The 24,930-nt window shown below is 45.4% G+C and overlaps 1 protein-coding gene across 1 annotated transcript; it reads right to left on the reverse strand.

The window, feature by feature from the left end:
* Positions 1-1,172: 1,172 nt before the first annotated feature.
* LOC311117700 (galectin-4-like) lies at positions 1,173-14,426 on the reverse strand. The gene is made up of 11 exons (XM_084192627.1): positions 14,324-14,426; positions 13,906-13,994; positions 9,261-9,465; positions 5,747-5,860; positions 5,147-5,206; positions 4,910-4,951; positions 4,724-4,819; positions 3,662-3,733; positions 3,463-3,551; positions 1,702-1,867; positions 1,173-1,493 (listed from the first exon to the last, which is right to left on the reverse strand). The coding sequence occupies exons 1-11, from the start codon at positions 14,363-14,365 to the stop codon at positions 1,347-1,349; spliced, it is 1,122 nt and encodes a 373-aa protein (XP_084048753.1). The 5' UTR covers positions 14,366-14,426; the 3' UTR covers positions 1,173-1,346.
* Positions 14,427-24,930: the final 10,504 nt, after the last annotated feature.

Consider the following 24,930-nt stretch of genomic DNA (forward strand, 5'->3'; position numbering starts at 1 on the left):
AATTCGTTGTCATGGTTATGTAGCTCCAGTTGCTCGAGACGTAGCCTGCGCACAACCCATCCCATGTACCCATGAAAACGGATGCTGCGACGGGGTCAAAGTTTAAAAAAAAATTATCCTTGTGCTACAAGGACACTACCCAAAAGTCGGCATGAGTATAAATTAAATGTAGTTTTGACCAGCGATACTTGCCACATTCTAATTGTCTACAGACACGTCGATAAACAAAGTATAAACCAACCATTAGCATCTCATACAGCTGGAACAAAGTGCCTTTCTTCCAGAGAGCCAGTATTCTGTGATCTGATTGGTTTTGTTTAAATGATAATCTTTGGTTTCCATTTATCAGATTGGTTTAAAAATGATGCTCATTGGTTTCCATTGGTCTGATTTGTTTAAATGATGCTCATTGGTTTCCATGTATCTGATTGGGAGATGAAGAGTGTGTTACGATGATGATGACAGCACGGTTACATGTGATTACATGCATAGTGGATAGTCAGGTTAATATAATAGTTTGTTTAAAATCTTCACATGCGTTGCAAGAAGAACGATTTCCCCAAATCATCCTGTTTACATGGACACATCTGAAATCAGGCTTTTGATAAATGCAAAAAAAAAATCGGCAATCAAAATAAACGTTCTACCACAGTGACTATGCTATTTTTGCGAAGACTATTTGATTCTGAGTTCGGACATATAAAGTTTTATGTGAAAACCGTTTTTTCCGAACTCACTTCACTCGTGCGTTAGAGGGAAGCTAGCGCAACCCGGAGCTGATCAAATACACCACTGGAACGGCAATTAAAGCTGTTTACATGTTTCCTAATAATTTGAACAGTTGCTCAGGTGTTTTAATTGGCGAGTGTTTACTTCCATTATGACCTCACGCCGATTTAAGATAAGCAGAGTAAAGTTGTTTACATTACTATTTCCATACTCAGCCTACTGCCATAATCAGTTTAATATCTAATTATTAATGTGCATTAGTAGTAAACATACTCATTGTTGATTTTAAAACAGATTTGTATACTTATTTTGTAAGAAATAAATGTGTATAGTGCATTCCTTACACCACTGTGGTGATTATATTTCTCTATGTTCTATTACCGCAATGTGCTACATGAAATTAGGAGTACCAGGTTTTGGGTATGATATTTATTTTTATTAAAGTAGTTTGATTACTTTGATTCTCTCTCTTAGGATCAAATTAACATCTAATAACAACCTGCTTACAGAGGTACAATGTTGAATCATGGTGGAACATCCAGAGTGTGTGTGTGTGTGTCTGTAGTATTGTGTGTGTGTGTGTGTGTGTGTGTGTGTAGTATTGTGTGTGTGTTAGCTCAGAAGTGTACGTATGAGATCTGCACGTCTCCCTCCAGCTCCAGGGTGTCTATCTGGCTGTAGTTCTGGAAGCGGTGGAAGAAGTCACACATGTGCTGCCCGTTCACAAACACCTTGAACCGCTGGTTCCCACAACGGATAGACATCTGAGAGACAGAGGGAAAAAACTAGCTTGACACAGATAGCCAAAGGGGCAATGAATAAGCATGCAACCTGAGAACAGAGGAAAAGAGAGAGTGGAGTAACTAAGGAACGAGTCAGAATGTTGTCATCTTTGACAACATCAATTATATGTCCATAGCTCTCATGCCTGTGAACCTTGACAAAGTGAGTTCCATGGCTTTGTGTACTCACGTCAAAGTACTGTCCCGCCTGGAAGGGGTTGATGCTGATCTCTCTCTCCTCCATGCCCCAGCTCCCACCAATCATACTGTTTCTCACCACCTCTCTCTCCTGTAGACGAGGGTTCATGTGGAACGCTATGTCCCGTGAGCCGCCCACCATAAAGTTTATAGAGAACCTGCAACACAACAGAACAGGCCCACCGGTAAACATATAGTCTACACTCCCACATGCAGTAAAATACACAGGCATAATACAACAGCAATATTTCTATAGCTGGGGGAAGGGCTGAGACCGAGCTGAGACCGGGCTGAGGACCCACAGACCTGGTAGCTCCTCTACTAGCTCTCACAGTCTCACTTCAGAATTAGACGTTCATCCATGTTTCTCAAATGTCAAATTTCGAAGTTGTTCCAAATGTCAAATTTCGAAGTGTTTAAGGTTACGTTTAGGCATTAACTCCGAATGGTTAAGGTTAGGGTTAAGTTTAAGCATTAACTCTGAATTCTTATGGTTAGGCATTAACTCCGAATGGTTAAGGTAAGGTGTGAAGGTTTGGGATAGGCTTAAAACAAAAATATCAATAACAACTTTCAATCGCTGGATTTGAACATGCGACAGTTGGAATCAGAGGCAGACTCACTGTTGATCCTAGTGGCCGGTTTCCATGTAATCTCCTGACATCATCAGACATGGATAGACATTGAATACTGACTTGTATCACGGGTGACCTGCGTGTCCTAGAACCAACATGCCTCTGATGGGTTAGGGGTTAGGGGATAGGGGTTAGGGGATAGGGGTTAGGGGATAGGGGTTAGGGGTTAGGGGATAGGGGTTAGCGTACTATAACCCTGTTAGCTTCTAGAGGCACCATGCCTCTGATGGGTTAGGGGATAGGGGATAGGGGTTAGGGGATAGGGGTTAGGGGTTAGGGGTTAGGGGATAGGGGTTAGGGGATAGGGGTTAGGGGTTAGGGGTACTACAGACCTGTTAGCTCCTAGAGGCACCATGCCTCTGATGGGTTAGGGGATAGGGGTTAGGGGATAGGGGTTAGGGGTTAGGGGTTAGGGGTTAGGGGATAGGGGATAGGGGATAGGGGATAGGGGTTAGGGGTTAGGGGTTAGGGGTTAGGTGATAGGGGTTAGGGGATAGGGGATAGGGGATAAGGGATAGGGGTTAGGGGATAGGGGTTAGGGGATAGGGGTTAGGGGGATAGGGGTTAGGGGTTAGGGGATAGGGGTTAGGGGTTAGGGGATAGGGGTTAGGGGATAGGGGATAGGGGTTAGGGGGATAGGGGTTAGGGGGATAGGGGTTAGGGGTTAGGGGATAGGGGTTAGGGGGATAGGGGTTAGGTGTTAGGGGATAGGGGTTAGGGGGATAGGGGTTAGGGGTTAGGGGTTAGGGGTTAGGGGATAGGGGTTAGGGGTTAGGGGTTAAGGGTTAGGGGTTAGGGGTTAGAGGTTAGCGTACTACAGACCTGTTAGCTCCTAGAGGCACCATGCCTCTGATGGGTTAGGGGTTAGGGGTTAGGGGATAGGGGATAGGGGTTAGGGGATAGGGGATAGGGGATAGGGGTTAGGGGTTAGGGGTTAGGGGATAGGGGATAGGGGATAGGGGTTAGTGGTTAGGGGATAGGGGTTAGGGGTTAGGGGATAGGGGTTAGGGGATAGGGGTTAGGGGTTAGGGGTTAGGGGATAGGGGTTAGGGGTTAGGGGTTAGGGGATAGGGGTTAGGGGTTAGGGGTTAGGGGATAGGGGATAGCGTACTACAGACCTGTTAGCTCCTAGAGGCACCATGCCTCTGATGACGATGGTCTTCTTAAGACACATCCCTCCTGGAATCATGCTGGAGTACGGGACAGGCTGAGACACACAGGACAGGAGTCAGTTCACTGACAGAATGTAGTGTATACTGTATATATGTATACTTAGGACAAAACAAATCCATCCTGACTCACAGAGATGTTACTTACAGGGTTGTATATTGGTTGTCCATCCATGACCGGCAGGTTTCCTCCAGCTCCACCAGGGTAACATCCCTGTCCCTGACCACACACACACCAAACACGTCACACACACACACACACACACACACACACACACACACACACACACACACACACACACACACACACACACACACACACACACACACACACACACACACACACACACCAAACACATCACACACACACACACACACCACACACACACACCAAACACATCACACACACACACACACACACACACACACACACACACACACACACACCAAACACATCACACACACACACACACACACACACACACACACACACACACACACACACACACACACACACCAAACACATCACACACACCAAACACGTCACACACACACACACACACCAAACACATCACACACACCAAACACGTCACACACACACACACCAAACACGTCACACACACACACACCAAACACGTCACACACACACCAAACACATCACACACACACACACCAAACACATCACACACACCAAACACGTCACACACACCAAACACGTCACACACACACACACCAAACACATCACACACACCAAACACATCACACACACCAAACACATCACACACACACCAAACACATCACACACCAAACACACACACATCACACCAGTAAACAGCTGTCAGTCATACGTGTCATGTTAAGTCATTTATTTACTAACTGATATAGAACTATCCACCATCCAGTATAAAGACCCACTGTTACAACAGGTGACAGTACTGACCCCATACCACCTCCCACTGTTACAACAGGTGACGGTACTGACCCCATACCACCTCCCACTGTTACAAGAGGTGACGGTACTGACCCCATACCACCTCCCACTGTTACAACAGGTGACGGTACTGACCCCATACCACCTCCCACTGTTACAACAGGTGACGGTACTGACCCCATACCACCTCCCACTGTTACAACCACACAGGTGATAGTGTACTGACCCCCACCCTGTGGGTGAGACAGAGTGAAGTATTAGAGAACAGAACAGACTTACCCCCATGCCACCTGGGTATCCTCCACCCTGGGGGTTCCCTCCACCCTGGGGGTACCCTCCACCCTGGGGGTACCCTCCACCCTGGGGGTATCCTCCCTGATAAGCATTGACAGACATAGAAATATATATATATGTAATGGTATTGGATGACACAGACACAGGTAACCAAGTGTGGTACCAACTTACCCCCATTTGATCACCTGGGTATCCGCTAGCAGGATATCCTCCCTGTTGATGGTGGGAAACACACCAAATGTTATCCAGAGTTTATGACACACTAAGACACAGACTCATGAGTATATATATATATCTCTGTGTACAGTTACGTCACACATACAGTGCTAAGCCCTCCAGTGGTCCTGTATGGTCAGTTGGTAGATAGTGGGTTTGATAAATGTACAGTGTGTATATATATATACTTACCGCCATGTTGCCTCCTCCCATTCCACCTGTAGGATATCCACCTCCCATTCCTCCTCCTCCCTGAAGAATACACAGCTTATTCCAGATACACAGCTACATCTGTCCTCTTGTGTGTGTGTGTGTGTGTGTGTGTGGTGTATGTGTGGTGTGTGTGTGGTGTGTGTGTGTGGTGTGTGTGTGGTGTGTGTGTGGTGTATGTGTGGTGTATATGTGGTGTGTGTGTGGTGTGTGTCCTGGCACACAGAAGGGCAAAAGCAAAGACTATTGAGAAATGTATTATTTTCTTTTTTAAATTCTCTCCCGTTCTCTCATCCCATGTTTTGGTTGCAACTGCTGCCCGAAGCTTTGAACAAATTAATTAACATACAAATGACAGATGATGGAGCAATTATCTTCCCTGTAGGATTTGGGAAGGGTATGCTGACCCTAGATTTGTGGGCAACAGAAGGCAACTTCTACCCTGAAGCGGGTTAAAATACTGCTCCCTGCCCCTGCTCCTACTCATACCCCCCCTGCCCCCCTGCTCCCCTGCTCCCTGCCCCTGCCCCCTGCCCCTACCCTCCCGCCCCCCTGCTCCCTGCCCCCCTGCCCCAGTCTCACCCCGATGACGTTGATGGTCTGGATGGAAACGTCACCTCCTATCTGCAGGGCATTGACTCTTTCAACTGGAATACGATGCATGAACATATGAAAGTCTCGCCCGTTCACTGTCACCTACGACAGAAAAACACATCAGCTCATTTGATCATACACAACTATGGACTAACCCTAACCCATACACAACTCAATAGGGAGTTGGGCCACCACACCTCTATTGGAGGGATGCGACACCATTCTTCCTCAAGAAATTCCTTCATTTGGTGTTTTGTTGATGGTGGTGGAAAATGCTGTCTCAGGTACTGCTCCAGAATCTCCCAAAAGAGTTCAATTGGGTTGAGATCTGGCGACTGAGACAGCCATGGCATAAGGTTCACTTCATTTTCCTACTCATCAAACCATTCAGTGACCACTCGTGCCCTGTGGATGGGGGCATTGTAATCCTATGGGGGCATAGCCATGGTAGCCAAAATAATGGCCTGCCCAGCATGTTTATCCAAGACCCTAGGCATGATGGGATGTTAATTGCTTAATTAACACAGGAACCTGCTTTCAATATACTTTGTAAAATCTCACTTACTCAAGTGTTTCCACTATGTTGGCAGTTCCCTGTATATATAACTACACAGCATAGTTGCTCACTACCGGTCAAAAGTTTTAGAACTCCTACTCAGTCAAGGGTTTTTCTTTATTTTTACTATTTTCTACATTGTAGAATAATAGTGAAGACATCAAAACTATGAAATAACACATATGGAATCATGTAGTAACCAAGAAAGTGTTAAACAAATCAAAATATATTTTATATTTGAGATTCTTCAAATAGCCACCCTTTGCCCACTCTTAGCATTCTCTCAACCAGCTTCATGAGGTAGTCACCTGGAATGCATTTCAATTAACAGGTGTGCCTTGTTAAAAGTTAATTTATGGAATTTCTTTCCTTCTTAATGCGTTTGAGCCAATCAGTTGTGTTGTGACAAGGTAGGGGGGGTATACAGAAGATAGCCCTATTTGGTAAAAGACCAAGTCCATATTATGGCAAGAACAGCTCAAATAAGCAAAGAGAAACGACAGTCCATCATTACTTTAAGACATGAAGGTCAGTCAATACGGAACATTTCAAGAACTTTGAAAGTTTCTTCAAGTGCAGTTGCAAAAACCATCAAGCGCTATGATGAAACTGGCTCTCATGAGGACCGCCACAGGAATGGAAGACCCAGAGTTACCTCTGCTGCAGAGGATAAGTTCATTAGAGTTACCAGCCTCAGAAATTGCAGCCCAAATAAATGCTTCACAGAGTTCAAGTCACAGACACATCTCAACATCAACTGGCCTCCATGGTCGAATTGCTGCAAAGAAACCACTACTAAAGGACACCAATAAGAAGAAGAGACCTGCTTGGGCCAAGAAACACGAGCAATGGACATTAGACCGGTGGAAATTTGTCCTTTGGTCTGATGAGTCCAAATTTGAGATTTTTGGTTCCAACTGCCGTGTCTTTGTGAGATGCAGTGTGGGTGAACGGATGATTTCCACATGTGTAGTTCCCACCGTAAAGCATGGAGGAGGAGGTGTTATGGTTTGGGGGTGCTTTGCTGGTGACACAGTCTGTGATTTATTTATAATTAAATTCACACTTAACCAGCATGCTACCACAGCATTCTGCAGCGATACGCCATCCCATCTGGTTTGGGCTTAGTGGGACTATCATTTGTTTTTCAACAGGACAATGACCCAACACACCTCCAGGCTGTGTAAGGGCTATTTTACCAAGAAGGAGAGTGATGGAGTGCTGCATCAGATGACCTGGCCTCCACAATCCCCTGACCTCAACCCAATTGAGATGGTTTGGGATGAGTCGGACGGCAGAGTGAAGGAAAAGCAGCCAACAAGTGCTCAGCATATGTGGGAACTCCTTCAAGACTGTTGGAAAAGCATTCCAGGTGAAGCTGGTTGAAAGAATGCCAAGAGTATGCAAAGCTGTCATCAAGGCAAAGGGTGGCTATTTGTGTTTAACACTTTTTTGGTTACTACATGATTCCATATGTGTTATTTTATAGTTTTGATGTCTTCACTATTATTCTACAATGTAGAAAATAGTAAAAAATATAGAAAAACCCTTGAATGAGTAGGTGTTCTAAAACATTTGACTGGTACTGTATATCTACCTCTATACAGTATCTATATCTATACAGTATCTACCTCTATACAGTATCTATATCTATACAGTATCTATATCCATACACAATCTATATCGATACAGTCTATTACTACACTGCTCAAAAAAATAAAGGGAACACTTAAACAACACATCCTAGATCTGATTGAACGAAATAATCTCATTAAATACTTTTTTCTTTACATAGTTGAATGTGCTGACAACAAAATCACACACAAATTATCAATGGAAATCAAATGTATCAACCCATGGAGGTCTGGATTTGGAGTCACCCTCAAAATTAAAGTGGAAAACAACACTACAGGCTGATCCAACTTTGATGTAATGTCCTTAAAACAAGTCAAAATGAGGCTCAGTAGTGTGTGTGGCCTCCACGTGCCTGTATGACCTCCCTACAACGCCTGGGCATGCTCCTGATGAGGTGGCGGATGGTCTCCTGAGGGATCTCCTCCCAGACCTGGACTAAAGCATCCGCCAACTCCTGGACAGTCTGTGGTGCAACGTGGCGTTGGTGGATGGAGCGAGACATGATGTCCCAGATGTGCTCAATTGGATTCAGGTCTGGGGAACAGGCGGTCCATAGCATCAATGTCTTCCTCTTGCAGGAACTGCTGACACACTCCAGGCACATGAGGTCTAGCATAGTGTTGCATTAGGAGGAACCCGCCAAACCGGTCATGCTGGAGGATGTTGCAGGCAGCAGAACGTTCTCCACGGCGTCTCCAGACTCTGTCACGTCTGTCACATGTGAGTTGAGTTTTTTTTTTTTTGGTCTTGGCCATAGTGGAGTTTGGAGTGTGACTGTGAGGTTGTGGACAGGTGTCTTTTATACTGATAACAAGTTCAAACAGGTGCCATAAATACAGGTAACGAGTGGAGGACAGAGGAGCCTCTTAAAGAAGAAGTTACAGGTCTGTGAGAGACAGAAATCTTGCTTGTTTGTAGGTGACCAAATACTTATTTTCCACCATAATTTGCAAATAAATTCATTAAAAATCCTACAATGTGATTTTCTGGATTTTTTTTCCTCAATTTGTCTGTCATAGTTGACGTGTACCTATGATGAAAATTACAGGCCTCTCTTATCTTTTTAAGTGGGAGAACTTGCACAATTGGTGGCTGACTAAATACTTTTTTCCCCCACTGTATATCTATACAGTCTCTATATCTATATCGATACAGTCTATAACTATATCTATACAGTATCTTTATCTATATCCATACAGTATCTATATCTATACAGAATCTATAGCTACATCTATATCTATTACTATATCTACACAGTATCTATACAGTATATATTACTATATCTATATCTATATAGTATCTATATCTGACCTGGTAACCCTCCTGGTTGATGATGATGACCATCTCGAAGGCGTCTCCCTTGCTAAAAGGCATGTTGTGGGTCTTCTCCTCTGAACCCCATTCCCCTTCCTGGCAGCTGTTGAACACCACCTTGTCCCAGCCTTTGAAGCGAGGGCTGAAGTGAAAGCCGATGTCACTGCCCTCAAATTCCCCACACTGCAGATTAATGTGGAACCTAGAGAGGACATAGAATGAACAGATCGGAAACAGGTAACACCGGTAACACAGGTCTTGAGTTTTTCCTAACCATTAGAGCTGACCAGACAAAACTCCAGAGCGTTTTAATTAAGGCCTAAAGTTTTTCCTGGTTACGTTACATGGATCGGACCCTTTTTTTTCAATTTTCGCCTAAAATGACTGCCTGTAGCTCAGGACCTGAAGCAAGGATATGCATATTATTGATATCATTTGAAAGGACACACTTTGAAGTTTGTGGAAATGTGAAATTTTTGTAGGAGAATAACACATTCGATCTGGTAAAAGATAATACAAACAAAAAAACATGCGTATTCTATTAAAAAAATGGTTGCATGATCTTTGAAATGCAAGAGAAAGGCCAGACAGTGATGGGGGATTCTAGATGTAATTTAAATGTTGTCCACCAGATGGCAGCAGTGTGTGTGCAAAGTTTCAGACTGACCAGTGAAGATTTACATCACTACACAACATTTTGTATCAAATCTGCCAGGAGTTTTCCCAAATGTGCTGAATTGGTTTTCAAGTCAATAACTATAGAGAACATACAAAAATGCTATGGTAATACAAAATTTAAGTTTGCACACTCCCAGGAATGTCATAAATGACGGATCATTAGCTTCCCTACAGAAAAGACACTAACCCTCACACACCTAGGTGGCCCGGGCGGGGTGGGTGTGGAGTCAGAGGTCAAACTGTAGAACCCAGTTCCTACATTTGAATATAAAAATTGATTTCTCAAACAAAACTACACTACATTTTATCTCTGGGACCCTCAGGATGACAAATCAGAGCAAGATTACTGAATGTAAGTACATTATTTACCTTCAGAGGTGCATGGTATTTTTTTTTTAGCTGTAATAGCTTCTGTAAATTGGACACTGCAGTTATATTAACAAGAATGTAAGCTTTCTGCCCTTATAAGACATGTCTATGTCCCGGAAAGTTGGCTGTTGTTTACAACACCATTCTAGTCACATATTGCATATTGAGCAACAACCCTCCCGTATAAGGGTCACCGATCCCGTACAGGTTAACATTAAGTGCCAAATAAAGTAACAGGGTTGACCATAACAGGATTGACCGTATCAGGGTTGATGACTTCATCTTAAATCAGCCATAAATCCCCTTGTGACAGGGGGAATGGAATCTTGTTGTGTGCAACAGGAAGTGGCAATTGAATGCAAGCTTCACAAAAAAACTAACATTGCTAATACATTTCTAGCCTGTCTATCTATGAGTAACAGGGATGACGTGTTATGCTCTTTCCGCTCAGTTTTCCACCACAAAACACCAGAAAAATTGCCAAAAAGAGTAGAACTATGATGATTTAAAAATAATAATAATTAAGGAATACTTTCACGCTGTTAAAATGAGAGTTCAGTTCACGTAACATGATTGAGGGACAGACACAAATAAAGCACTAATCACATTATATAAATGTCAAAGCAACAAAATAACTAGGGCTTTTCAATGATGGTGAAACTTGGAGAAATGTTGGGATTAAAATCTTCCTAGAAGTGACATGGGGTTGACGGAGGGACATGGCAAAATGCAGAACTTTGGCACATTAGCAAGCCTTTATTCATATTAAAAATCAGATTTACTGACTCCTCCGTGTGGTGTATATTAAAGAGCACTTAATTTAATAATAAACAGGCTGTTAAAATTCAATGTTGGTGCACAATTTCTACTGAACATATCAAAAGGGACACAAAAGGCACTCTTTTCCTGGAATGACCCTTTATATACCACACCAAGGGCTCTTACTGTTAAGGTCTCATTGTGTTCTAACATAACTGATAGGACTGACTGTTGTCTGAAAAATACACAGAGGAGGGATGCACTTCTGATAAAGGTGTGCCTGTGTGTGTGTGTGTGTGTGTATGTGTGTGTGTGCCTGTGTGTGTGTGTGTGTGTGTGCCTGTGCCCTGCCCTCTCTCTGATAGCACAAGGGTAAACCTCCTTGTTATAACATAGTCAGCAGGCTGAGAGGCAGAGAATGTTCTTTCAACGTACATTAGTCATTGTAACTAGACACTTTGTACACTCAGGAGGAAGAGGGGTGGAGCACTCCCCCCACTGCAGCAGATTTGCATCATAAACAAAAATATAATGTAAGGAAAGCAGTCAACTGAAATAAATTCATTAGGCTCTAGTCTATGGATTTCACATGACTGGGAATATATATATGCATCTGTTGGTCACAGATACCTTTAAAAAAAAAAGGTAGGGGCGTGGATCAGAAAGCCAGTCAGTATCTGGTGTGACCACCATTTGCCTCATGCAGTGTGACACATCTCCTTCACATAGAGTTGATCAGGCTGTTGATTGTGGCCTGTGGAATGTTGTCCCACTCCTCTTCAATGGCTGTGTGAAGTTCCTGGATATTGGCTGGAACTGGAACACGCTGTCGTACACGTCAATCCAGAGCATCCCAAACATGCTCAATGGGTGACATGTCTGGTGAGTATGCAAGCCGGGACATTTTCAGCTTGCAGGAATTGTGTACAGATCCTTTCGACATGGGGCCGTGCATTATCATGCTGAAACATGAGGTGATGGCGGCGGATGAATGGCACGACAATGGGCCTCAGGATCTCGTCACGGTATCTCTGTGCATTCAAATTGCCATCGATAAAATGCAATTGTGTTCGTTGTCCGTAGCTTATGCCTGCCCATACCATAACCCCACCACCACCATGGGGCACTCTGTTCACAACGTTGACATCAGCAAACCGCTCGCCCACACGACGCCATACAAGCTGTCTGCCATCTGCCCGGTACAGTTGAAACCGGGATTCATCCATGAAGAGCACACTTCTCCAGCGTGCCAGTGGTCAGCAAAAGGTAAGCATTTGCCCACTGAAGTCGGTTATGACTCTGAACTGCAGTCAGGTCAAGAACCTGGTGAGGACTACGAGCACGCAGATGAACTTCCCTGAGACAGTTTCTGACACTTTGTGCCAAAGTTCTTCGGTTGTGCAAACCCAGAGTTTCATTCGTTGTCCGGGTGGCTGGTCTCAGACCAGGTCCTGGGCTGGCGTGGTTACACGTGGTCTGCGTTTGTGAGGCTGGTTGGACGTACTGCCAAATTCTCTAAAACGACATTGGAGGCAGCTTATGGTTGAGAAATAAACATTCATTTCTCTGGCAACAGCTCTGGTGGACATTCCTGCAGTCAGCATGCCAATTGCACACTCCCTCAAAACGTGAGACATCTGTGGCATTGTGTTGTGTGACAAAACTGCACATTGTAGAGAGGCCTTTTATTGTCCCCAGCACAAGGTGCACCTGTGTAATGATCATGCTGTTTAATCAGCTTCTTGATATGCTACACCTGTCAGGTGGATGGATTACCTTGGCAAAGGAGAAATGCTCACTAACAGGGATGTAAACACATTTGTTCACAAAATCTGAAAGAAATACACTTTTTTGTGCGTATGGAAGATTTCTAGGATGTTTTATTTCAGCTCATGAAACATGGGACCAACACTTTACATGTTGCGTTTCTATTTTTGTTCAGAGCATAGCTGGAATGAGAGAGTTTAGTTTTCAGTTGTCATCATCTGATAACCTACTAGAGCCAGACAAGTAACTACACTCTGTGGGTTATTTAATGACAACGTCCAATATTCCACCATCTGCCTAGTGTAAAATGTATTTTTCCTGTGTATGCATTGTAAATAGTTCATTTTCTGTTCTTTTTTTGCTTAAGATATACTGTGTTGTTATTATGCCGGCCCATAGTGGCCAATATATGAAGAACCTGTGATCACCTGACACAGGTGTGTCAAGGCTATATAATTACCTGTAATCACCAGACACAGGTGTGTCAAGGCTATATAATTACCTGTGATCACCAGACACAGGTGTGTCAAGGCTATATAATTACATGTGATCACCAGACACAGGTGTGTCAATGCTCTATAATTACCTGTGATCACCTGACTCAGGTGTGTTGTGGCTATATAATTGTTTCTCCATCACATTGTATCCGACACGTTGATGAAGGCGTTAGCCGTTACGTGCTGGTGCATTTTAAGAGTGACTTAGCCCACACATTAAAGGCTTTTAAACTTTCAAACCCACAAGAGCGCCTGGACTTGGACTGACCACCTATTAGTGGTTAGGATGTCTGGAACTATTCCTCTCCAAGGGCACCTGGTTGTTTTGGAATACTCAACCCACCAAGCAATGATGCAATACTAGTTTTTTTTTTGTTTGTAATCCATCAAACGCTAATTCGCATTAAAACAATAAGGCGAAGAACAATATCATTTTGTGTCCAGCACATCATTGTTGATACAGATCCCACAATTTAAGAACGTGTAAACAAAATTCCCTTGTTGTCGCCCTTCAAACGTTACAATCTGATATGTGTAACATTCTTCCAATCCTCAGAGGCTGTGAGTCTCACCTGGTGATCTTGTGGGGGATGACTCCCTGGATGTAAATAGACATCCCTGATCTCAGCCCGCCGTAGATCGGCCCCACATAGGGGATACACTGCACACAACACACAGTGATAACAATTCAACAACTATACACAAGTATAGATGCAAGGCAGTCTGCAAATTTTTTGAAGTAGGTAGAGTAAAAATGTGAAAACAAATAAATGAAGACGGTTGTTACATACAGACAGCCAATGGTTGGGGTTCAGTCAATTCAGAAAGTAAACCAAATTCCAAGCATTGAAGAGAATTGAAATTGGAATTTCAGTGTACTTCCTGAATTGACTGGAATTGAAATGGAAATGACCCCAACCCTGCAGAATGGTAGATCCAGACAATATCTATAATATCTATATGCACTAGACAAGGAGACATGCTACTCACAGGGTTGTAGACGGGCTGGTAGCCAGGTGGAGCAACGAACATGATGGCTGTCACTCAGAGATCCACAGACAGACAGACAGAGAAACAGGTGGATAGAGAGATGGAGGAGAGGAGAGTCAGAGAGAACAGGAAACTGTCGCTGCTGGACGGCTAGTCTTATAGAGACTGAGAATCATGGGAAGGGTGGAGCAAGGCGAGGGTGAGGGCAAGGAGAGGGGCGGGGCTGGACCCAAGGACAGGGTTAGAGAGGGCTAGGAGTGGGGTAGGGCTGGGCCCAGGGACAGGGTTAGAGACAGGGCTGGTCCCAGGGACAGGGTTAGAGACAGGGCTAGGAGAGGGGCAGGGCTGGACCCAGGGACAGGGCTAGGAGAGGGGCAGGGCTGGACCCAGGGACAGGGTTAGAGACAGGGCTAGGAGAGGGGCAGGGCTGGACCCAGGGACAGGGCTAGGAGAGGGGCAGGGCTGGACCCAGGGACAGGGTTAGAGACAGGGCTAGGAGAGGGGCAGGGCTGGACCCAGGGACAGGGTTAGAGACAGGGCTAGGAGAGGGGCAGGGCTGGACCCAGGGACAGGGTTAGAGACAGGGCTAGGAGAGGGGCAGGGCTGGACCCAGGGACAGGGTTAGAGACAGGGCTGGACCCAGGGACAGGGTTAGAGACAGGGCTGGGAGTGGGGCAGGGCTGGACCTAGGGACAGGGTTAGAGACAGAGCTGGACCCAGGGACAGGGTTAGAGACAGAGCTGGACCCAGGGACAGGGTTAGAGACAGGGCTGGACCCAGGGACAGGGTTAGAGACAGGGCCAGATAGGGTAGGCTTCTTGAATAACAATGTTGGCCAGGAACCAGAAACCAGGCTACGAGTTATCAGTTTCACAATGTTTTCCCAACCTTATCACAGGACAGGAGGAGTGGTCCAGTCGGACAAAAGATGGTGTGTGTGTGTGTAAGGTGAACAATGTGTGTGTGTGTGTAAGGTGAACGATGTGTGTGTGTGTGTGTGTGTGTGTGTGTGTGTGTGTGTGTGTGTGTGTAAGGTGAACGGTGTGTGTGTGTGTGTGTGTGTAAGGTGAACGGTGTGTGTGTGTGTGTGTGTGTGTGTAAGGTGAACGGTGTGTGTGTGTGTGTGTGTGTGTGTAAGGTGAACGGTGTGTGTGTGTGTGTGTAAGGTGAACGGTGTGTGTGTGTGTGTGTGTGTGTGTGTGTGTGTGTAAGGTGAACGATGTGTGTGTGTGTGTGTGTGTGTGTGTGTGTGTGTGTGTGTGTGTGTGTGTGTGTGTAAGGTGAACGGTGTGTGTGTGTGTAAGGTGAACGGTGTGTGTGTGTGTGTGTAAGGTGAACGATGTGTGTGTGTGTGTGTGTGTGTGTGTGTGTGTGTGTGTGTGTGTGTGTGTGTGTGTGTGTGTGTGTGTGTGTATGTGTGTGTGTGTGTGTGTGTGTGTGTGTGTGTGTGTGTGTGTGTGTGTGTGTGTGTGTAAGGTGAACGGTGTGTGTCATAACAAACTACGCACACTTTAATGATGGTAGATAAGAGACGGTTGTGTACCGAAGGAGTCTCAACAGTTTGTGTTCTGTAGACAGTCTGGTCTACAACAGTCTGGAGGTCTACAACAGTCTGGTCTACAACAGTCTGGAGGTCTACAACAGTCTGGAGGTCTACAACAGTCTGGAGGTCTACAACAGTCTGGAGGTCTACAACAGTCTGGAGGTCTACAACAGTCTGGTCTACAACAGTCTGGAGGTCTACAACAGTCTGGAGGTCTACAACAGTCTGGAGGTCTACAACAGTCTGGAGGTCTACAACAGTCTGGTCTACAACAGTCTGGAGGTCTACAACAGTCTGGAGGTCTACAACAGTCTGGAGGTCTACAACAGTCTGGAGGTCTACAACAGTCTGGAGGTCTACAACAATCTGGAGGTCTACAACAGTCTGGAGGTCTACAACAGTCTGGAGGTCTACAACAGTCTGGAGGTCTACAACAGTCTGGAGGTCTACAACAGTCTGGAGGTCTACAACAGTCTGGTCTACAACAGTCTGGAGATCTACAACAGTCTGGAGGTCTACAACAGTCTGGAGGTCTACAACAGTCTGGAGGTCTACAACAGTCTGGTCTACAACAGTCTGGAGGTCTACAACAGTCTGGAGGTCTACAACAGTCTGGTCTACAACAGTCTGGAGGTCTACAACAGTCTGGAGGTCTACAACAGTCTGGTCTACAACAGTCTGGAGGTCTACAACAGTCTGGTCTACAACAGTCTGGAGGTCTACAACAGTCTGGAGGTCTACAACAGTCTGGAGGTCTACAACAGTCTGGAGGTCTACAACAGTCTGGTCTACAACAGTCTGGAGGTCTACAACAGTCTGGAGGTCTACAACAGTCTGGAGGTCTACAACAGTCTGGTCTACAACAGTCTGGAGGTCTACAACAGTCTGGAGGTCTACAACAGTCTGGAGGTCTACAACAGTCTGGTCTACAACAGTCTGGAGGTCTACAACAGTCTGGAGGTCTACAACAGTCTGGAGGTCTACAACAGTCTGGAGGTCTACAACAGTCTGGAGGTCTACAACAATCTGGAGGTCTACAACAGTCTGGAGGTCTACAACAGTCTGGAGGTCTACAACAGTCTGGTCTACAACAGTCTGGAGGTCTACAACAGTCTGGAGGTCTACAACAGTCTGGAGGTCTACAACAGTCTGGAGGTCTACAACAGTCTGGAGGTCTACAACAGTCTGGAGGTCTACAACAGTCTGGAGGTCTACAACAGTCTGGAGGTCTACAACAGTCTGGAGGTCTACAACAGTCTGGAGGTCTACAACAGTCTGGAGGTCTACAACAGTCTGGAGGTCTACAACAGTCTGGTCTACAACAATCTGGAGGTCTACAACAGTCTGGAGGTCTACAACAGTCTGGAGGTCTACAACAGTCTGGAGGTCTACAACAGTCTGGTCTACAACAGTCTGGAGGTCTACAACAGTCTGGAGGTCTACAACAGTCTGGTCTACAACAGTCTGGAGGTCTACAACAGTCTGGAGGTCTACAACAGTCTGGAGGTCTACGTCTGGAGGTCTACAACAGTCTGGAGGTCTACAACAGTCTGGAGGTCTATAACAGTCTGGAGGTCTACAACAGTCTGGAGGTCTACAACAGTCTGGAGGTCTACAACAGTCTAGAGGTCTACAACAGTCTGGTCTACAACAGTCTGGAGGTCTACAACAGTCTGGAGGTCTACAACAGTCTGGAGGTCTACAACAGTCTAGAGGTCTACAACAGTCTAGAGGTCTACAACAGTCTGGTCTACAACAGTCTGGAGGTCTACAACAGTCTGGAGGTCTACAACAGTCTGGAGGTCTACAACAGTCTGGAGGTCTACAACAGTCTGGAGGTCTACAACAGTCTGGTCTACAACAGTCTGGAGGTCTACAACAGTCTGGAGGTCTACAACAGTCTGGAGGTCTACAACAGTCTGGAGGTCTACAACAGTCTGGAGGTCTACAACAGTCTGGTCTACAACAGTCTGGAGGTCTACAACAGTCTGGAGGTCTACAACAGTCTGGAGGTCTACAACAGTCTGGTCTACAACAATCTGGAGGTCTACAACAGTCTGGAGGTCTACAACAGTCTGGAGGTCTACAACAGTCTGGAGGTCTACAACAGTCTGGAGGTCTACAACAGTCTGGAGGTCTACAACAGTCTGGAGGTCTACAACAGTCTGGAGGTCTACAACAGTCTGGTCTACAACAATCTGGAGGTCTACAACAGTCTGGAGGTCTACAACAGTCTGGAGGTCTACAACAGTCTGGAGGTCTACAACAGTCTGGTCTACAACAGTCTGGAGGTCTACAACAGTCTGGAGGTCTACAACAGTCTGGAGGTCTACAACAGTCTGGAGGTCTACGTCTGGAGGTCTACAACAGTCTGGAGGTCTACAACAGTCTGGAGGTCTACAACAGTCTGGAGGTCTACAACAGTCTGGAGGTCTACAACAGTCTGGAGGTCTACAACAGTCTGGTCTACAACAGTCTGGAGGTCTACAACAGTCTAGAGGTCTACAACAGTCTGGTCTACAACAGTCTGGAGGTCTACAACAGTCTGGAGGTCTACAACAGTCTGGAGGTCTACAACAGTCTGGAGGTCTACAACAGTCTGGAGGTCTACAACAGTCTGGAGGTCTACAACAGTCTGGTCTACAACAGTCTGGAGGTCTACAACAGTCTGGAGGTCTACAACAGTCTGGAGGTCTACAACAGTCTGGAGGTCTACAACAGTCTGGTCTACAACAGTCTGGAGGTCTACAACAGTCTGGAGGTCTACAACAGTCTGGAGGTCTACAACAGTCTGGTCTACAACAATCTGGAGGTCTACAACAGTCTGGTCTACAACAGTCTGGAGGTCTACAACAGTCTGGAGGTCTACAACAGTCTGGAGGTCTACAACAGTCTAGAGGTCTACAACATTTTGGAGGTCTACAACAGTCTGGAGGTCTACAACAGTCTGGAGGTCTACAACAGTCTGGAGGTCTACAACAGTCTGGAGGTCTACAACAGTCTGGTCTACAACAGTCTGGAGGTCTACAACAGTCTAGAGGTCTACAACAGTCTGGTCTACAACAGTCTGGAGGTCTTCAACAGTCTGGAGGTCTACAACAGTCTGGAGGTCTACAACAGTCTGGAGGTCTACAACAGTCTGGAGATCTACAACAGTCTGGAGGTCTACAACAGTCTGGAGGTCTACAACAGTCTGGTCTACAACAGTCTGGAGGTCTACAACAGTCTGGAGGTCTACAACAGTCTGGAGGTCTACAACAGTCTGGAGGTCTACAACAGTCTGGAGGTCTACAACAGTCTGGTCTACAACAGTCTGGAGGTCTACAACAGTCTGGAGGTCTACAACAGTCTGGAGGTCTACAACAGTCTGGTCTACAACAATCTGGAGGTCTACAACAGTCTGGTCTACAACAGTCTGGAGGTCTACAACAGTCTGGAGGTCTACAACAGTCTGGAGGTCTACAACAGTCTGGTCTACAACAGTCTGGAGGTCTACAACAGTCTGGAGGTCTACAACAGTCTGGAGGTCTACAACAGTCTGGAGGTCTACGTCTGGAGGTCTACAACAGTCTGGTCTACAACAGTCTGGAGGTCTACAACAGTCTGGAGGTCTACAACAGTCTGGTCTACAACAGTCTGGAGGTCTACAACAGTCTGGAGGTCTACAACAGTCTGGAGGTCTACAACAGTCTGGAGGTCTACAACAGTCTGGAGGTCTACAACAGTCTGGAGGTCTACAACAGTCTGGTCTACAACAGTCTGGAGGTCTACAACAGTCTGGAGGTCTACAACAGTCTGGAGGTCTACAACAGTCTGGTCTACAACAATCTGGAGGTCTACAACAGTCTGGTCTACAACAGTCTGGAGGTCTACAACAGTCTGGAGGTCTACAACAGTCTGGAGGTCTACAACAGTCTGGAGGTCTACAACAGTCTGGAGGTCTACAACAGTCTGGAGGTCTACAACAGTCTGGAGGTCTACAACAGTCTGGAGGTCTACAACAGTCTGGTCTACAACAGTCTGGAGGTCTACAACAGTCTAGAGGTCTACAACAGTCTGGAGGTCTACAACAGTCTGGAGGTCTACAACAGTCTGGTCTACAACAGTCTGGAGGTCTACAACAGTCTGGAGGTCTACAACAGTCTGGAGGTCTACAACAGTCTGGAGGTCTATAACAGTCTGGAGGTCTACAACAGTCTGGAGGTCTACAACAGTCTGGTCTACAACAGTCTGGAGGTCTACAACAGTCTAGAGGTCTACAACAGTCTGGAGGTCTACAACAGTCTGGAGGTCTACAACAGTCTGGAGGTCTACAACAGTCTGGAGGTCTACAACTGTCTGGAGGTCTACAACAGTCTGGAGGTCTACAACAGTCTGGAGGTCTACAACAGTCTGGAGGTCTACAACAGTCTGGTCTACAACAGTCTGGAGATCTACAACAGTCTGGAGGTCTACAACAGTCTGGTCTACAACAGTCTGGAGGTCTACAACAGTCTGGAGGTCTACAACAGTCTGGAGGTCTACAACAGTCTGGTCTACAACAGTCTGGAGGTCTACAACAGTCTGGAGGTCTACAACAGTCTGGAGGTCTACAACAGTCTGGAGGTCTACAACAGTCTGGTCTACAACAGTCTGGTCTACAACAGTCTGGAGGTCTACAACAGTCTGGTCTACAACAGTCTGGTCTACAACAATCTGGAGGTCTACAACAGTCTGGAGGTCTACAACAGTCTGGTCTACAACAGTCTGGAGGTCTACAACAGTCTGGAGGTCTACAACAGTCTGGTCTACAACAGTCTGGTCTACAACAGTCTGGAGGTCTACAACAGTCTGGAGGTCTACAACAGTCTGGAGGTCTACAACAGTCTGGAGGTCTACAACAGTCTGGAGGTCTACAACAGTCTGGAGGTCTACAACAGTCTGGAGGTCTACAACAGTCTGGAGGTCTACAACAGTCTGGAGGTCTACAACAGTCTGGTCTACAACAGTCTAGTCTACAACAGTCTGGAGGTCTACAACAGTCTGGAGGTCTACAACAGTCTGGAGGTCTACAACAGTCTGGAGGTCTACAACAGTCTGGTCTACAACAGTCTAGTCTACAACAGTCTGGAGGTCTACAACAGTCTGGAGGTCTACAACAGTCTGGAGGTCTACAACAGTCTAGTCTACAACAGTCTGGAGGTCTACAACAGTCTGGAGGTCTACAACAGTCTGGAGGTCTACAACAGTCTGGTCTACAACAGTCTAGTCTACAACAGTCTGGAGGTCTACAACAGTCTGGAGGTCTACAACAGTCTGGAGGTCTACAACAGTCTGGAGGTCTACAACAGTCTTGAGGTCTACAACAGTCTGGAGGTCTACAACAGTCTGGTCTACAACAGTCTGGTCTACAACAGTCTGGAGATCTACAACAGTCTGGAGGTCTACAACAGTCTGGAGGTCTACAACAGTCTGGAGGTCTACAACAGTCTGGAGGTCTACAACAGTCTGGAGGTCTACAACAGTCTGGAGGTCTACAACAGTCTGGTCTACAACAGTCTGGAGGTCTACAACAGTCTGGTCTACAACAGTCTGGAGGTCTACAACAGTCTGGTCTACAACAATCTGGAGGTCTACAACAGTCTGGAGGTCTACAACAGTCTGGAGGTCTACAACAGTCTGGAGGTCTACAACAGTCTGGTCTACAACAGTCTGGAGGTCTACAACAGTCTGGAGGTCTACAACAGTCTGGAGGTCTACAACAGTCTGGAGGTCTACAACAGTCTGGAGGTCTACAACAGTCTGGTCTACAACAGTCTGGAGGTCTACAACAGTCTGGAGGTCTACAACAGTCTGGAGGTCTACAACAGTCTGGAGGTCTACAACAGTCTGGTCTACAACAGTCTGGAGGTCTACAACAGTCTGGTCTACAACAGTCTGGAGGTCTACAACAGTCTGGAGGTCTACAACAGTCTGGTCTACAACAGTCTGGAGGTCTACAACAGTCTGGAGGTCTACAACAGTCTGGAGGTCTACAACAGTCTGGAGGTCTACAACAGTCTGGTCTACAACAGTCTGGAGGTCTACAACAGTCTGGTCTACAACAGTCTGGAGGTCTACAACAGTCTGGAGGTCTACAACAGTCTGTAGGTCTACAACAGTCTGGAGGTCTACAACAGTCTGGAGGTCTACAACAGTCTGGAGGTCTACAACAGTCTGGTCTACAACAGTCTGGAGGTCTATTGAAAGGCAATGACACAACCTCCTGCTATCACTTCAACAGGAGCAGAGCTGCTATGGACATTTCAGATTTCCTGCATTTTTGAGCGTACACACACACACACACACACACACACACACACACACACACACACACACACACACACACACACACACACACACACACACACACACACACACACACACACACACACACACACACACACACACACACACACACACACACACACACACACACACACACACACACACACACACACCAGTATTGAGCGTGGGCTATAACGATACTGTACGTATCCTGTTGGGTGTTTCCAGTGACGTTTTATGAGTTGTTGGACCTTGTAATTGTTTCATGATGTAATTGCATTATTTAATTAAGATAAACCTCTGCCAAAACAGTGGTGGAGGAATACTAGGGATTAACTGAGTCTCGTGGTAGACGTACTCAACCCCCGACACTGCAGGGTCATAGTGGCAAGCCCTCATGGTCTGGAGTGGGGTCAATTCAGAATGTAAACCAAATTCCAATTCCTCATTTTCCTCATTGAAAAACATTGAAGAGAATTGGAATTTCAGTGTACTTCCTGAATTGAAATGGAATTGACCCCAACCCTGCTCTAGGTTGCATTTACGGTACTTTTGCGTCAGATAGTTGACAAGAAGTCAAAACTCTTCCGTGGCTTCCCTTGCCTCGTCTTTTCTCCCTCATCTGCTCTGAGCTAGAAGGAGACACTCCACTATGACCCCATTAGACGGGTGGGGGAGGGAATGCTGACATTTGACATTAGAACCATGAATGGAATAACAGATGAATGATTGATAATAGTTAATCATTAATGTAACCTAAACATAGGTCTCCCTTCTTAAAGAGAACACACCCCTCATACACACACAACACACACACAACACACAAAACGAGGAAGGATTTGCCAAGTCATTTTAAAATAATCTGTTTAATTTATTAATCTTGTATTGAAACACAGGATTCAGTCAGGCAACAACACTCTTATAATCAATATGAGTCAACAGTTCAACACTCTTATGATCAATAGGAGTCAACAGGTCAACACTCTTAAAGTCAATAGGAGTCAACAGTTCAACACTCTTATGATCAATAGGAGTCAACAGGTCAACACTCTTAAAGTCAATAGGAGTCAACAGGTCAACACTCTTAAAGTCAATAGGAGTCAACAGGTCAACACTCTTATAATCAATAGGAGTCAACAGGTCAACACTCTTTTAGTCAATAGAAGTCAACAGGTCAACACTTATAGAGTCAACAGGTGATCTCAGTTCTAATACATAATCACAGCCCTCCGTGGATCACCACACAGTTATACACCTGCTTGTGAATTACACACACACACACACACACACACACACACACACACACACACCACTGTGGTAACACACTCCAGGAGCCACATCTCCTCCTACCACACTACTTGTTAGTAAGGACATTACTCAACAAGGAGAGAGTGTGTACGAGTTAGCGTGTGTGTGATGGTGTGTAATGTTTCTGTCTGTATTCGTATTCTAGAACGGTCTGAGATCACGCGTGACGTTTTACTTCCAGAGAAAAATAAAATAATACGCACAGATTTCCTAAAAAATAACTATCATAAAAATCTAACCTGCAAAAAAAAAAAAAAAACACAAAAGCTGTTATGTTACTTCACACATTGTTCATCTCCGTTCAGTTGTCTTTTTAACCCTTATTTATTCATCATAACAGGTACACACACAGTATCATATTATTCACTGTGAACAAAGCAGCGGAGATGGTCTTAAATAAAAACATATATTTACGTTATTTATTGATGTTAATATGTCATTTGTTACTCAGGCCTTCTGAGTAAGCGCTGTCCTTATCCCACTACGGTAGAGTAGACATGAATAAATACATTCATTACTTATCACTTTATTGACCCTATTACCTGTGCATTAAGATGGTATAGAACACACGCCAGCCCAGCGTCAACACGACGGGGCGAGAAGAGGTATCTTTAGAAGAGATGTCTTTAGGAGAGTTGGAGGAGTGCATGAGTATTAGGTAAGTAACCCAGACATCCCCCTCTATATGTAGACATTATCATAGTGTTGAATTATCCCTGTGCGGTAGCCAATAGGAACACTGTGTGGTCTGTGGTAGCCAATAGGAACACTGTGTGGTCTGTGGTAGCCAATAGGAACACTGTGTGGTCTGTGGTAGCCAATAGGAACACTGTGTGGTCTGTGGTAGCCAATAGGAACACTCTGTGGTCTGTGGTAGCGAATAGAAAGACTGTGTCGTCTGTGTCAGCCAATATATGATCTCTACGTTCAGATCACACAGGTCACGCACAAGAAGGGACACTTCGTAAGACTCCAGAGTTGCAAAAACAGGTTTGTCAAAAGTCATCATCATTGTCCTGTAGAAACAGACTCTAACGTTGCAGCCACGTACCTCGCTGTTTATTCCGGAGTGACTGCTAATGGCCAGGTCTACATCAGTTATCAAATCTCCAGAGAAACAGAGAGAAAGAGATGAGAGACCTGGGGTATGTGACTGCTCCCTAGTGGACAGAAGAGGCACTGCTATGAAAATGCTCTCACCCCCCACTGATCTTTATCAAGCAGTGGGGAAATACACCTAATATTACAGAAATAGCTAATTAAGGTCATACAAAAATCAAGGCATTCTTACATAAGGACATTAATGGCATTTCTATTAATAGAATCTCAAACAAGAGTGATGATAATAATACTAAGGAAAAGGGCACTACTTAAGACATTAAAGCAAGTTTGTTTACCATGAGAGTTAGGCACTATGCTGTATTCAGCTCTACAGAAACACACACTGACA

Source organism: Coregonus lavaretus (genome assembly GCF_964263955.1).
Source record: "Coregonus lavaretus genome assembly, contig: HAP1_SCAFFOLD_2545, whole genome shotgun sequence".
Classification (NCBI taxonomy): Eukaryota; Metazoa; Chordata; class Actinopteri; order Salmoniformes; family Salmonidae; genus Coregonus; species Coregonus lavaretus.

Coding starts and splice junctions, on each gene's coding strand:
- LOC311117700 (XM_084192627.1), bottom strand. CDS start 14,365: ATGTTCGTTGCTCCACCTGGCTACCAGCCCGTCTACAACCCT. Junction 9,466..13,905: donor ATCCCCCACAAGATCACCAG/GTGAGACTCACA, acceptor TGTCCTCTCTAG/GTTCCACATTAATCTGCAGT. Junction 5,861..9,260: donor TCAACCAGGAGGGTTACCAG/GTCAGATATAGA, acceptor TTTCTGTCGTAG/GTGACAGTGAACGGGCGAGA.